The 17,145-nt window shown below is 32.8% G+C and overlaps 1 protein-coding gene across 1 annotated transcript; it reads left to right on the plus strand.

The window, feature by feature from the left end:
- Positions 1-3,435: 3,435 nt before the first annotated feature.
- Positions 3,436-15,448, plus strand: LOC107853473 (protein HOTHEAD). Its single transcript, XM_016698461.2, has 5 exons — positions 3,436-3,738; positions 5,374-6,015; positions 8,357-8,751; positions 14,630-15,174; positions 15,270-15,448. Exons 1-5 carry the CDS (start codon positions 3,654-3,656, stop codon positions 15,319-15,321), a joined length of 1,719 nt encoding a protein of 572 aa, XP_016553947.1. The 5' UTR covers positions 3,436-3,653; the 3' UTR covers positions 15,322-15,448.
- Positions 15,449-17,145: the final 1,697 nt, after the last annotated feature.

The raw sequence follows: 17,145 nt of genomic DNA on the forward strand, positions 1-17,145 counted from the left end.
ATCATAAGATGTCCATCCATCTACGTTGTCTAGTATTAAGCTCACTCTGGATCATAAGATGTTGAAGACTGCAATGATCAGTGAAAATCTCATAGTGCATACCATAAAGATAATGACTCCAAAATGTAAGCACAAAAACTACCACCGCCAACTTTAAATCATGAGTGGGGTAGTTGCGCTCATGCACCTTAAGCTATCTAGAAGCATAAGCAATAACACGGCCCTGCTACATCAATACATAACCCAAACCAACACCAGAAGCATCACAAAACACGATGAATCCCTCACACTTAACTAGAAGAGCTAGAAAAGGAGCTGAAGTGAGAAAATCCTTGAGCTTTCCAAAGCTTGACTCACACTCTCAGACCATGAGAAAGGAACCCCCTTCTGAGTCAATCTGGTCATAGGTGCCAAAATAATAGCAAAACCCTCAACGAATCGCCTATAATAATCAGTTAAACCAATGAAGATATGAACCTTAGTCAAAGATGTAGGTCTCGCCCAATAATGAATAGCCTCAATCTTGGGTGGGTCTACCATAATACCATCCTTAGACACCATAAGTCACTGAATAAAGCCAAATCTCACACTTAGAGAATTTGACAAAATGCACATGATCTCTCAAAGTCTAGAGCACGATCTTGAAATACTGAGCGTGTTCCTCTCTACTCCTCGAATACACAAGGATGTCATCAATGAACATATCACAAAGGAGTCCAAGTAAGGCCTGAATATTTGATTCATCAAATCCATAAATATAGCTGGGGCATTAGTCAACCCAAATTACATCACTAAGAACTCATAATGACCATAATGGGTCCTAAAGCATTTTCTTGTGAAAATGGGATTACACAAGGCATCAACTCTTAGTCCTTTCCTCTTTATTGTGGTGATAGACGTATTGACACAATGCATTTAAGATGAAGTGATTTGGTATATGTTATTCGCAAATGACATAGTACTAATTGATGAAACGTATAGTGGAGTGAATAATAGGTTGGAGATGTGGAGATAAACGTCGGAAGCTAAAAAGTTTAAGCTTAGCAAGACCAAAACAGAGTATCTAGAGCATAAATTTAGTAAGGGATTGCATGAGAAAGACGTGAAAATATGTCTGGACACATATGCTCTCCTTATGAGTTCCCTTTTCAAATATCTTGGATTTATTATTCACGGTAGTGGGGTCATTAACAGTGATGTCATTCAATCATGTTGGTGTGGTATGGCTGAACTAGAGGCTTACCTCTAGAGTCTTGTTTGATAAAATGATACCACCAAGCTTAAAGGTAGGTTTTATAGAGCGATTGTTAGACCGATGTTTCTATATGGGATAAAGTGTTGGTCATTCAAAAAAACTCCCATGTTTAGAAGATGTATGTCGCAGAGATAAGGATGTTGATATGGATGGCGGGATATACTAGGTGTGATAAAATTAGGAATGAGGTTATTCGATATAAAATGAGAGTGACCTCCGCGGTGGACAAGATGAGGAAAACAAGATTGAGATGATTTGGACATGTGATGAGGTAAGGCTCATACACCCCAGCAAGGAGGAGCGAGAGGTTGGATATAATAGGTATGAAGAGGAGTAGAGGTAGATCGAAGAAGTACTAAGTGAGGTGATTAGATAGAATATAATGCATATTCAAGTTATTGAGGACATGACCTTAGATAGGTGGATGTAGAGGACACTTATTACAGTAGAAGATTAGTCAGGTAGGAGTGTTATTGTGCATCGTAATATGATAGATTAGGGTTTAGCTGTACATATCTATCATTGCTATTGTTTATTGTATTTCGATTATCAAACTATTTTGTGGTTGATTATTATTTTTCTAGTAGATTTTACACTGTTCTCTTGTTAGTTGTCGTATTTTCTTCATTGTTTCCTCTTTTTGTACTTGGATTTGCTACACTTGAGTCGAGGGTCCACTGAAAAAAACCTCTCTACCTCCCTGAGGTAATGGTAAGGTATGCACGCACTTTGCCCTCCACGGACCTCACTCGTGAGATTTTACTCTGCATGTTATTGTTGTTGTTGTTGTTGTCATCTCAAATTAAGTTATGGGTTATGATATTTTTCTTTATCATCTGTTCATATTAATTTAATTTCTGACATACTTTGGACTCGTTTGGCCATGAAACTTTTTTACTTTTTTCACGTTTGGGAATATGATTCTAAAATATTTGGCATTACTTTTTTAAAGAATTTTCTAAAATTTGAAAAAACAAAAAATTGTTTCTACTTATTTTACTCTAATGTACCCAGAAAAATTCAAAAACAACTTTAATTAACTTATTTCATTATCAAAAAAACTTCAATTGTCAATTATCATTTTTCACTTTAAAAACAATAACTACTTTTTTCTATTCAGATAATTTTTTATTTTAAAAACAATAACTACTTTTTTCTATTCACATTGAAACATCATCAAACGCCTATTAAAATTAAATAATCATATACTGTATCCTACTCTGCTTTCTGATTGTAACTGTCAAAGAGCCTATCCTGCTTTCTGATTGTAACTGTCAAAGAGCCTATCCAAAATTTCGGTGGTAGCTTACACGCACCCGGTGTATACACCAAGTCAATACATGCATGTCATGTAGTTAAATTTAAAGTTCATGTTACTTAATTATTATTAATCAATATTTATTTTAATTAATTTAATTACATAACCATGGTAAAGAACATTAATTTGATGTATACACCGGGTACGTGTAAGTTTTTACCTAACATTCCCCTCCTTACGTTTTATTTTTGATTAATTACTCTAAGATTTAGTGTATTAGTACTAATAACTAAAAAGCAACACAAAAGCACTTAAGCACTTACCACTAAGCGCAAACAAATGATAAAGATTAAAGAGTGAACTCGAGCTTTGTATACAACAACAACAAATGCAGTATATTCCCACATAGTGGGGTCTGGGGAGGTAGAATGTACGCAATCCATATCACTACATCCGAAGAACTCGAGCTTTGTATAATTGTATTAAAATTCGATTGGGCTCGGTTAAGTTCGATCCAAACTCGATATTATAGCAGACTCGGTCTTTTTGATTACCGATCTACAACCAGAAATTTAATGTGTAATTTCAACATTTAGACTGGACCCTGCTCGACTTCCAGGCATAACCATGAATGCGGCTTTGTTCTTCTTTTTTCTTTGTTCTTTTTTTTCATTTTCATTAGATATTTTTCAATCCTGCATGTAGTTACGTTACCCCAGGAAGAGCAAGATGTAAGATAATCAAATACCTTTAAATCCGTGAAAACCTTGGGAATTCAGTACTAAGTAAATGTGATATTTCAATTTGTTGTTTTCATTAATTTGCTGTCAATTAGCAGTAAGAAGCATTTAATGAAGCGTCTTTTGGACAGGTGAGAGTTAGAGAATTAGGTTATTTTAAAGTAAATGAAGCTTTGCATTGTCTTCAACCACCGACTTGCTCATCTTTTTACATGGTAATTAGTGTACGCATTTGACTTGTTGAACAACAATGCCCAAAAATCTTTGCACCTTACAGAATTGCCTCTATATAAAATCATAACTACTCTGAATGATCTCTCTATACTAAGAAGATCTTCTTGTTATTCCTTTTGTGGCGTTTGTTAATTATCACACGTCCAAATAAATTTAGAAATAAAAAATGCTTAGCTCTAGTTGGAACCTCTCCATTTTTTCTTCTCTTTTTGGAATTCTCATTCTCTGCATTCCTTGTTTCTCTGAGAAAGGTAATAATAATCTCTTTCTGCTCTAGAATTTTCATAATCAATTCTCTTTGTTTCCATTTTCTATTGTCTTGAAGATATATTGAAACGATCTAATTAATTACATTTGTGGTTGCAAATTCTTTTGAAAAATAAATTAATTAAGATAGGGTAGAAAAATGCGACAAACTTTTACATTGATCAGATCATCTAAAGATAATTGCAGATGGTCGTTGAAATAAAATAACTTACTTGCTATTACATGTCAAAATGCTTTGGTGTTATAAAAACTCTTTTCTATCAAAATCAATGAAATCAATGAAAAGATAATGCATCACGGACCAAGATTCAAACGGATTAATTATCTCGGGCTGCCCAAGGAATGAGAATCTCTGTTGCAGGCAAACAATTCTATGTGGAATGCCACTCTGTCCATTGGGCTTCTTATTTGCAGTTTAGCTAGCATATCGTAATAGATTTTCAAATGTTTCTGGTAATCAGATTTTGATGAAGTTCTGATTGAAGTTTTAAAATGTGTTTTTTCATAATTTTTGGAAACATATTTTATTTATATTTCAAAAAAAGGTACGAAATATTACATATATTCATAAGTTCTTAAAACTACATATATATATATATATATATATATATATATATATATATATATATATCCATAAGTTTGGCACAAAATTATCATTTTTACATTGAACTAGCTAATACATTATCCTAAAATCATAACATGGCATTTAAACAAAAACTGCTCATAACACAATTACTAGTTAGTTAATACAATTCGTCAAATTACAATAAGTTATGAATATCCATCCGTGCAAAAAAAAAAATAATAATAACAACGGTAATAACCAGGTATTCATTAATATAATCTTCACATATCCTATAATTTATCTCTTCACGTCGAACATGCTTTTCCAAATCAGATGACTGAAAAGGATAGATAGAAATTAGTTGAGGTCATATATATATATATGTGTGTAATACTCCCTCCGTTTAAAAAAGAATGACCTACTTTGACTTGATACAAAGTTTAAGAAAATAAAGAAGACTTTTGAATCTTGGCCTTAAATTATAGTTGCGTCAAATGTACCAAAATGCCCTTTAATCTTGTGGACCTAAACATGTCACGTGGAAAGTTGAAATTAAAGTATTGCCAAAATGAGAAAGAGATTATTCTTTTTGAAATGGACTAAAAAGTAAAGTAGATCATTCTTTTTTAAACGGAGGGAGTATCAATATTTGGGATAAGTTTTAAAATTTAAAAGAAATCAACAATTATCTTTTAGCCCAAAAACAAGTATTTAGTAGATTTTATGCCTTGAATTTCAAATCTCATAAAAACTAGACAATTTCTATGATCAATCAGATATTTAAGAAAAAGTTAGATGCTTTCAAGAAAATCTATGGTCAAACGAATCCTTACTCTGCAACTGATAGTAAATGTAAATTCATGCTCCTTTCACCTAGAAGTGCAACTATTGTAGCAAGAACGAAAAAATTTCATACAATTTTGGGAGTCTGTTCTCCTTTTCTATTCAGTCATTGATTAGCCAGCTCAATCCATTGTAATATTATAATCTATATATGTATGCAGGTCATATCCAAAAAGTGGTGCTAATAATTGTTTCATTTATACGCATGCAGCCCCATATTACACGTTTGCCAGGGACGCTACATCAGCTCCAGAGGTGGTTTTCTTCGATTATATCGTTATAGGAGGAGGAACTTCTGGTTGTGCATTAGCAGCAACTCTCTCACAAGCTTCCAATGTTCTGTTGTTAGAAAGAGGTGGCTTGCCATATGGAAATCCGAACATCACAAACATTAATGGTTTCACCAGAAATTTAGCGGACACTTCTCCGTCATCTCCCTCGCAACTCTTCATCTCTACCGATGGTGTATTCAACCACCGCGCCCGCGTCTTAGGTGGCGGCTCAGCCATTAATGCCGGATTCTTTTCGCGGGCCAGCAACGAGTACGTTAAGAGAATGGGATGGAATCCGGAGGTAGTGAATGATTCGTACGAATGGGTCGAAGAGAAAGTGGCGTTTCGGCCTCAGATAAATCAGTGGCAATCGGCAGTGAGAAATGGTTTGTTGGAGGTAGGAGTGAGACCATATAATGGTTTTACATATGAACATTTGGATGGGACTAAAGTTGGCGGAAGCATTTTTGATCAACAAGGACATAGGCATACTGCTGCTGATTTGTTAGAGTATGCTGATCCTATCAAAATTAGTGTTTATTTGTATGCCACTGTGGAACAGATTGTATTCAGAACAAGAGGTAAATGCTTAAAATTTTCCTTTCTGCTTTTCTTTGTTTTTTCCCCGTTTGTTTTTGTGGTATTATTACTTTCTAGATTCACAGCTCCTGATCAATTAGAAAGACAAGACAGCTAAAAAAAATGATTTTTATAAATGAATTCTTTTTCTGTAGCAAGAGTAAAATTTTATTTTTCATATAAATTAGAACATGTGACTTCATATACGCTATACAGTAGCTTTCAATTTAAAAATGTGATTTATAATATTAGTGGTACTGATAAAAATCTTAGACACAATAATTGTTGGTTTTAATGTTTCATTCCCTCTTCACATTCTCATCCCTTTTCCTTCCCCTCTCCAGTATAAAACTTAGAGGTGGTTTGGTAGAGTGTATAAGAATAATATTGAATATGGTGTTGTGCTTGTATTAGAAAAACTGTTGTTAGTTATGCTTGCATTAGTTATGTTGACATTTTTTTTTATACAATATTTAGTTTGATGTATTAGAAATAATATATTTTGTATAATTTTTTGAGAAAATACTCTATTTCATCCTTGAACTATACCCAAAACGGCTGAGACATACCTCAACTTAACGGGGTCCTATTACCCCCTGAACTAATTAAAATTGTAATTTTGACACTCTTAGTGCAATGTGGCACACACGTGCGCCTACGTGGCCCCTTCAGTGTGTTGTGCCACGTAGGCACTAAGGGTGTCAAAATTACACTTTTAATTAGTTCAGGAGGGTAATAGACCCCCTTTAAGTTGAGGTGTGTTTCAGCCATTTTGGGTATAGTTCAAGGTGAAATAGAGCATTATCTCTAATTTTTTTTAAAAAAAATATTACTTACGAAAACACCCTCCACATTTTTTAATTTTGTACACTTTCTGACAAAACTACGGAGCTTTTATCAATAAACTTTCCGGTAATTTTTGTGGATCAATTGTTTCCCCTACCGTCAGTTGTTGATCCACATGGAGTATTCCCCTCCGCTGAAGGTGATGCTGAAATTAGCTGGGATGGCGTAATTCACTCATATTCCATCGAGGTGGGACTTAACACCTTATACTCCATGTAAATCTCTATTAAAGGCTGTTTCTTTCTTTCAACCTCCTCATACAACATGACAGAAATTCCAACAGAAATAGTAGTACATTCAAAAAATCCTCATGTAATTCTTCTACCAACTCCTAACTCTTAATTCCTCGAGTTGATTATGATTTTGATGCCGATGACATCAAAGAGGTTTTCTTGATGTTGTATTTTGACAACAGAGAAATTCTAAGTCCATAGAGGGGCAAGTTTGTCATTAACTAAGTTAATGCATGTGTTGGATTCTTTGTATTACTAATACATCGGAAAATGTTGGTATTACTAATGCATACCTCAATACATAATATAGTGTATAACTAATGCAAATATTAGTTATGCATAGGGTGAAAAATATACCACACAAGGTATTGATAGTATACATTAAACTAATGCATGCATTAACTTTTCTAATACACTTTACCAAACGACCCCTTAAAGCATCTTTTTGGTCAAAACTATTCGACGTCCATACTAGATTGTGATACTAATTTACTTCCTTCCTTCCTTCCAAAATAATTGAATTGTTAGGGTATGACACACCCCTTAATAAAAAAATTTAGGACATAAATTGTAAGTTACTTTTCACTATTACCCTTTTAGTTGTTCTTAAATTACTCTCTTAGAAATATGAAGTACTTAAGAACCTCATTAAATGAAAGAATAAAATTGGGAGAATTTTCCAACTTCTCTTTTGAAGAATGAATAATTCATTTATTTTAGACATTAAAAAATAGTTCAACAATTCATTTATTTTGGAATGAAGAAAATATTATCTACCGAACAAGAAGCTTATGAAAGAAAGACATGTTTTTGAAAATTGCAATCTAAAAAAATTATAGATATTGCATTGTAAATCATCTCGTTAAAGTTAGAGTTAGAAATTTAATGTTAAAGCATTTCTGAATATAAACAAACATAATTCTTTTGAGAAAATACTCAATTACCCTCTTGAACTATACCCAAAAATGTTATGACACACCTCAACTTAAAGGGGGTCCTATTACTTCTGAACTAATTGAAAGTGTAATTTTGACACCCTCAGTGCATTGGGTATAGTTCAGGGGTAATTGGGTATTATCTCAATTCTTTTTGGTAAAAATTAGCAAAGAGGATCATCACACAAATCGAGGTGGATGGAATTTTATCTTAACATTTTATAAATCCTAATAAAAAAATTCAATTCATCAAATAATAAGATTATCATAAAAAATGGGACATGAAATGTATCCAATAACATTGACATTCATCACTGAAAATGAAACAGGAGGAAAGAAGCCAAGAGCATATGGAGTTCGTTTTCAGGATTCAGAAGGTAATAGCCACTTGGCCTTCTTGAACAGGGGCTCCAAGAATGAGGTCCTCCTGTCAGCTGGAGCGTTAGGAAGTCCACAAATGTTGATGTTGAGTGGTATTGGGCCAATAAGACAATTGAATGCCCATGAGATCAATGTATTAGTGGATCAGCCCATGGTTGGAATGGGTATGTCTGATAACCCAATGAATGCTGTTTTTGTTCCGTCTCCTAACCCTGTTGAAGTTTCCCTCATTCAAGTGGTTGGTATTACTGGGTTCAAAAGTTACATCGAAGCCGCCAGTGGGCCTTTGGAGTTAGATTGGATGCGCAGAATGGCTCATGATTTTACTAGGGTAGCTAATCAGGTAAGATCACTCTTTAAAAATGTTCTACTAATTGCAGTAAATTATTACGCATTTCCTTGTAGTTTATGTTACTGTTATCTAACGTCACAAATCCAAATTCTCAACACAAATATACTCAATGATTATATAACCACTAATAGCCAAAATTATAACGATAACACTTAGGGGGCGTTTGGTAGAGTGTGATAAAAAAAATCAATACATGCATTAGCCTTATGCATTGCTAATACTTTGATATACTTTTCCAACTTATGTATAACTAATGCAAGTATTAGTTATACACTATATTGTATATTGTGCTATGCATAATTAATACCACCATTTTTCTATGTATTAGTTATACATATGCATTAACTTATTAAATGACTAATTTGCCCCTTAATTTTTTTCAAATTGTTCTTCCGTTCTTGTTCCAAAGCTCATAGGGATCCAATAGGAATTGGCTTGTACTGTATCTGGTTCTTCGCTATCTTTCTTTTATCATAAATGACTTGTGAGAAGGCTACAACAACAGATAAAAATGCAAACGACCCAGCTTAACAGTCTAATAAGCTTATAATAAGTATTACTTTTGAATAATAAGAGCAGAAGCAGAAATTCACCATTTTTGCTGTTGGAAATTCATCGGTGAAGAACAATTTTCATTTTTGACACAAGATTGAAAGGAGAGTGCAGAAGGCTAAATAAAGGGTATTTTAGTAAATAAACATTATTTCATAAAAAAAATTATTTCTTATTTAATTTTTAATACATCAAACTAAGCAATGTGTAAGAAATATTATCTGCATAACTAATATCAGCATATCTAATATAAGCATTATTAATGCAGACATTATCAATATATTCTATTCAGCATTGTTCTTATACACTCTACCAAACGACCCCTTAAAGTGTTGAACTAAACTACTCAAATAACAAGTAACTGAGGATAGAGATATGAATAGAAATGTGAAGCTTAGACTCTAGAAAGGAGATCGGAGATAGACGAACAAACATTTTCCTTAGAACAAGCATAACTAACTTTCTAACACAATGTCCTTTTAACTTGTTGCTAGTTGGGGTTAGATCCCAAATTAATCTTTGGTGAAGTCTTTTTGGTCCTTTTGTTGCTTCTTGGCCCAATAGCTACTTCTGTGGTATATGCATTTATCTTGGGTTGGGGCTAATTCATAACATCGGGCTCCACTTGTAATGAACAAAGTATAAATAACATAAATATGAACCCTTTTTGGAAGTAATTACACCCTCTCCCATTTTTTAAATTACTTTACTCTCTCTCCCTATTAATATACATAATATAGTCGACATATACATAATATTCTGTGTATATGTTGGGATTTTTGTAATATGTTTAGGGAGTTGAGATTTTTTGTAATATTGAAAACATAAGTTGTGGATTTGTGTAATTTTTAGATGAACAAAATATTTTTTTCGCAAGATCCTCAAACTATATAATATAGAGGCCGAGTCAAGGTACCAATTCAGAAGAGGATTGATTTGAAAATAGTCAAATACATCGTTAGCCTCCTAAATTTGCCAAAAACTCGAATTTTGATACCTCAACTAGCTATTGTTCATTTTAAACATCAAAACTATTATCTTACTATGTCTTTTTGGTACTTTTTGTTGATATGGCATAGTGAGTGTAATACACCCACTGACAGCGCGCGAGAGACTTATTTTGGTCAATTTTTATTTTATTTTCTTCATCTTCTTCCCCATTTCAAGCCATCATTTCTGATTTCCAAAAGCCTAAACTTGTTCTTCTTCACTCTTTTTCCCTTCACCTACTCCATTTTCCACTTCCGCCTTCATCCGTCAAACTACCACCACTAATTTTAGTAAACTTACAAACACAAAAAAGTCATCACACACTAATTTTGAAGAACTTTATAAAAATATGAAAGAATCCAACTTGAAAAAATTAAAAAATAAAGGGAAGAAGAATTTCATCTTTCCCGTAGGGATCTCATCAGAAAGTACTCTTCCGTACTCTCTCCGCTCTAAATTCTTCTCTTAAACCAGCTATGATTATTAGATAAAATCTTTATAACCATAAAAGTGAATTTAGAAAAAAATTAAATTAATCAAAATAGTGATAACGAAATTTGTCATACATCCTTCAAAATTATCACGCTACAATTGGATTCACTATGAATATCAAATTCACCACCACCTGATTTAGTATTCATCACTAAAATTTATGGTGTTACCATCGATTTCACCATCTTAACTTGACCAAATTTCAACTTTTGAGAAGGAAGAATATACAATTTAAAATTTAAAAAAATTGACCTATAAGAAAGAGAAAGAATCAAAATTCAATGAAATCTAAAAAAAAGGAAAGAAGAAACAAGACAGTGGGGATGAGGTAAAGTCGTCGGGAAAATGGGAAGCAAGGATGGAGGGGTGGGTAGTTTTTGTGGAGTTTAAAAAATATGTAGTTTTTTTCCTTCAGAAAATTAGTTTTAAAATTCTTATAATTTATTTTTAAACTATTTTATTTTATACTCAAATGTCATGTGTCCTCTTTGTAAATTTAGCTGATTAAGCAAAAAGTGATAAAATGACATAGTGAGATATTAGTTAGGTGTTTAAAATGAAGAATGACCCATTAAGATACCAAAATACATGGCTGTGTCAAATTTAAGGGTTTGTCGATATGGCTGGGCATATTTTGATTTAAATCGAAAAAAATACAAAATCGAATCGAAATTTAATTTTGGTTTTTTTTTTGGTTTTTCGGATTGGTTTCAGTTTCAAATTTTAGAAATTTGGTTAAACCGTTTGGTTTTTGGATTTACAAAAAAAGAATTCGGATAAACCGAAAAACTGAAATTATATAAATAATATATTATAATATATATAATTTAATATATATGTAAATATACTAAAAATATAATCTGATATAACATATAAATATATAAATTATAATCATTTAGTAACCCTAAATCCTAATATACCGCTTTGCTTTAGACCCTAACATTAACGTGAAGGCTGCAACAACACTCAACCATCCTCAATTCGTCAATTCATTTGAAATTTCAACATCGCTAACGACAGTCGTTTGCTCAGTTCGTCGCTGCCGAGTGCGGCCACTGCCGTCACGTCAATGATGATGACTCAGCGATGTCAATATTTATGGTTATTTCATGCATGTAATTATATTTGGAAATGAAAAATAGGTTTGAAAAAAAAGATTATTTTTCTAGAAAAATCACCAATTTTAAATGCTCACTACTTTAATCTTTAAAACCGAAATAAAAATCCGAAATAACCGAACCGAATTTATAAAATCCGAAATAAATCGAAATAATTTTGGTTTGATTATGGTTTCAATTTTCATCAATCCGAAAATCAAAAAACCGAACCAATATTCAACAATCAAACCGAACAAACCGAATGTCCACCCCTAGTTGTCGATGTATTGACCTTTGAAAATTATGATAGTTCATTGATTCATCTGGTATTCAGATATATGATTCATCTAAAATTTAATATTGCGCTACCACAATAAAATAATTTGATCGTGAAAGAAGAACGGATCTCGAATTGAAACATTAATAAGACATGATTATTTGGTAATACTCCCTCCATTCACTTTGATTTGTCACATTTCGATTTTTAAAATTCAAACTTCATGAACTTTGACAAATATTTTAAGATATATTTTTACAGCATATTAATATGAGAAGGATTGCAACTTATAGGAATTTTCAATAGTTTTCCATCATTTAAATTTAAAATATTAAATTAATCTACTTCAATTTAATTATGAGGTTTAAACAAATTGTCTTTCGAAAAGTGAATATTACTGACAAGTTAAAGTGAATGGAAGAAGTAATAGTTTGTGTAAAGCACATCTATGTATTCATTGTAGCTTCAAGTGTGTTCAGTGGAAAAACATTTTCTAGAAGAATAAGTTATTTCTCACTTATTTTCTTGTGTTAGGTACGCAAATAGATTTTCTTTTCTAAAAACATTTGTATATATAATACAAAATAAAAATATAATCTTTTTGGGGTGTGGGGTTAGGTCGGGTGGTGAAGGATTTTTTTTTTTTTTAGGAGGGGGGAGTTAGGGTAAGAATTTTTTAAAAAATTAAAAATTTAAAAAGATTTTTTTTTGGGAGGGGGCGATCGAGGGTGGTGGTTAAGAAAAATAACTTTTGGAGAGTGGTGGGCAGGGTGAAGGTTGGCGTTGGGTGATTTGAAGAGTGGTATGAGACACTGCAATTTGTTTTCTTCTACTTTTCTTAAGGAAGTCATTTTTTTTGAGGAACTTGTTTTCCAAAAGAAAATATTTTTCAAAACCACACCCTTAGTCTTGATTAAGGGTGCTTATCGATCGGATCAGACGAATAATTATGCTTAACAGTTCAACTTATTGGTTATCGACTTTCAAATATACTAGTCCACTAGCCAACTGATAAGATATCGGTTGATCCGGTATCGAAATAACAATTAGTGAATGATTGTTGAGCGATGTATCAGATAAATCTAAGAGACAATAAAAAATGGAGCGATTATATGTCTTTCATTTTTTCACTAAGTTGTTTATATTTACTTAGATTCATCTATTTATCATCCTTTTAAGAATGTTGAGTTTTGTTTGTATAATAACATAGAATCAAGTGAAAATTTTCGTTTGGATGCAAAACATATGTAGAAACATTTTTTAATTACTTAGCCAGCAAAAAGATCAAAACTTTAATATAATTTAGAATTTATCAGTTTTATATCAAACACTACGAAGGACACATTGCCGTTGATTCGTTTTTGTTGCGGTCCTTCGAGTTATCAAAGATAAATTGCCTTTTGATTTAAGCATTAATTTCAGATTTCGTTTATGTTTAGGGAGACTACTGCACTTTATGGTTAGAAGTCATAAGAAGTGAATCGTTATTTCCTAACCTAAGAAGTAAATAGAATGGGGTTCTAGTTTTTCAGTTTACGAGAGATACTTTATATATCTAGAAGTAAAAATATAAATATGATAAATTCTTAATAGGTTAACGGTTTACCTGATAAGAAAATTGACTAATTTGCCTCCATATCGAAAAGTCATTAGCTATAAAATTTTAATCCGTTTACCAACTGTATATCCGATAATTCATTATAATAAGCTAATAAATTAATTTTATGATTGGGTTATCGGTTCCGATTCAATTTTAAACTTACATAATCTTATCATTAAAAGACTAATATAATGGTCACACTAACTAATATAATGACATGACAAATTAATGAAAAAGTTTTGAGTGGTGTTTGGTTAAATCTTTTGGCTTTAAAACTAGTTCTGGATCACTTTTGTAATAGATACTTCCTCCGTTTAAACAAGAATGACTTATTTTGACTTGACACAAAGTTTAACAAGATAAAAGGACTTTTGAATCTTGTGACATTAAATTAAAATTGTGTCAAATGTATCAAAATGCCCCTTAATCAATCTTGTGGTCCTAAACATATCATGTGGAAAGTAGAAATTAAAGTATTGCTAAAAAAGAAAAGATATAATTCTTTTTTAAAACAGTGTAAAAAAGAAAGTAGGTCATTCTTGTAATAATATTTCGGAAGCAGGATAAATTTTTTTTCTTTCTAAACAACTACTGATCTAAACATTTTCACTCCGTTACAATTTTTTCTAAAAGTACCTTCCCAAAATATTATTTTGGAAACTATCCTAGTGTCACCCAAGAATCTACGGACTACATATGAATGGAATTTGAATAGTATTAGTGGTGTAGCTATCATTATTTTAAGGGATAATATAACTAGGAAAAAATAAAGACGAAATACTAGTAAATCAAAGAATTATTTTCTTTTTGTTGGGTTAAAATTTTGTGAGAGGTGAATGTTGTTTCTTTTCTATGGTGTAGACTATGGACTCATTCAAGATACCTTCAGTCATAACTATACCTGGGATCAACCCACACCTTCTACACTCCCCAATGCAAGCAGGGCTTATCCTAGAAAAAGTCGCAGGACCATACTCAACAGGTTTTCTTGAGCTTGCAAGCAAAGACCCAAATGAAAATCCAGTAGTAACTTTCAACTACTTCAAAGATGCTAGAGACCTACAAAGATGTGTCCATGGCATGAGAACAGTAGCAGAGGTCATTGACTCAACATCTTTTTCCAATTTCAGATATCCTTTGACAACATCACAAGCCTTAATGAATACAATGTTAACATTTCCACTCAACTTGCGGCCAAAACATTTGACTGCCTCTGTTTCCTTTGAGCAATTCTGTATTGACACAGTAATGACCATATGGCATTACCATGGAGGCTGTCAAGTTGGAAAAGTGGTTGATGGAGATTACAAAGTTTTTGGGGTTGACGGATTAAGAGTTATTGATGGATCCACATTTATTGAGTCCCCTGGCACTAATCCTCAAGCCACTGTCATGATGCTCGGAAGGTAAATTATGTTTAACAAATCTTGATGGTGCATTGCTTCTATGTTGAAGTAAATTTTATAGCTAATGACTATAATTTATATAAAATGTGGTGCAGGTACATGGGGCAAAAGATTTTGGGTGATAGGCTTGCTGGCCGAAGGAATTAGAAGATGTATGCAATAACTTGTTTTGGGGAAGAAAATGTTAGATTTATCAATTTGTGTGTATGTTTTCTTTAATTGTATTTGGACAACTTCAATAAAATTTTCGCTGCAATTCTTTAGTTTTATCAAACTTGAATGTCATCAACCCCTCCCCCATTCTTTTAAAAGGACAATTTTAAGTATGTACTATAAAATAATTGATTTATAAAAAAAATAGTCATGTTTTGATTAAAAAAAAACATAACCAAAAAGTTAAAATACTCACATTTTAGCAATGGTCAAATCGTGGCTAAATGGTATAAAAATCGTGGCTAAATGACTATTTTTTCTTGACCGTGGCTAAATGGAATAAAATTGTGGCTAAATGACTATTTTTTTTAATTTTTGGGAACTATGAGCTTCTGCTACCATCTTTTCTCTCAACTCATCAACATTGAGAACACATAGACAACCTTGATAGCACAGAACACCATCTCCCCCTTGGGAGAAAACCTCCACCTTTAGTTGATGAATTGTATCCATTAATTAACTAAGTATAGGATTATCACGTTGTTTTTCATTCATCTCTACTATAAGTGACGACTCTAAACCATTTAGAGCTATTAATTCACCATCATTTGTATCATGCAAATGGAATCCCATTCAAGCTAATCTATGCACTTCTTTGGCCAACTCCTTATTGTCTTTTCAAATGCGCTATGTTACCCACAAACAATGTACTCATAGTCCTTTAACAAATCCAACCGCCTTCTATGATGAAGATTTAACTCTTTTTGCATGAGAATATATTGGAGACTCTTATGATCAGTGGAAACATCCATATGCAATCCATATAAATAATGTCTCTAAATTTTCAAGGCAAATACAACTGCTGCTAATTCTAAATTATGAGTCAGACAATTCTTCTCATGATCTTTAAGTTAATGATATGATGTGGTTTCATAACACATTGCTTAAAATTGTGAAATAATGCATTGACTTAGGTCGTTTTGTCGGATATTATGTGTGTTTTTGTTAAGACCGGAACACGAGCTTGGCCGTGATGGGTATGTCAAGTCCTACATGGACCAGAGATCGCCCCTTCATCTAACCTAACCAGCACAACAACCACAAGTGTCAGATGAATTTCGAATATATACAAGATAACGTAGAATAAAACTAATAACAATTCATAATAAGTCAACACCCACCACCGACAATCGGACAATCGTCCGTCGCCAAACAACCAAACAAACCACCCAAGTCCACAACAATCCAACAAATCGTCTACAAAATCCAAAATCAATAAAATATCGGGACATGCCCCCGATAGTAGCCAAAATAAAGTCTAAGCAAGGTCTAAGACATAGGAGACAAGGGCCATGAAATGAAGCCTTCCGAAGTGTGGAAGCTCACCACTTCAATGTCAACTCATGAACTAGCTCCATCACCTAATAACTGCATAGAAAAAGTAGAAGAATTTTCAGTACCTGCATCAAGTGGGAATACAGTGTTCGGAGATAGTTAGCGGTTGGAGCACTAGCATGTAACTCTATAACGCCCCAAAAATGGGTCCCGAGATGTCACATGGTGCTTAGGGTCACAAGTGATCCCAAGCTAACTCTTCTACTGGCATACTTACAAGCAACTGAATAAATTACATAAATCTAAAAAAAAAAATCAGCGGAAACATAAAACTTTTCTGAACTTGATCAATACAAATCTAAATTTACAAGATTGCAACTCTATTTTTACAAACAAAACTGAAATTCAATTCATTAACACTGTTGACTGTCTATGAAGCCTCTACTAGTACTAACTATAGGTAGCTGGGTCATGACTCCCAAC

The sequence above is a fragment of the Capsicum annuum genome, chromosome 6 (assembly GCF_002878395.1).
Source record: "Capsicum annuum cultivar UCD-10X-F1 chromosome 6, UCD10Xv1.1, whole genome shotgun sequence".
In the NCBI taxonomy this organism is placed as follows: domain Eukaryota; kingdom Viridiplantae; phylum Streptophyta; class Magnoliopsida; order Solanales; family Solanaceae; genus Capsicum; species Capsicum annuum.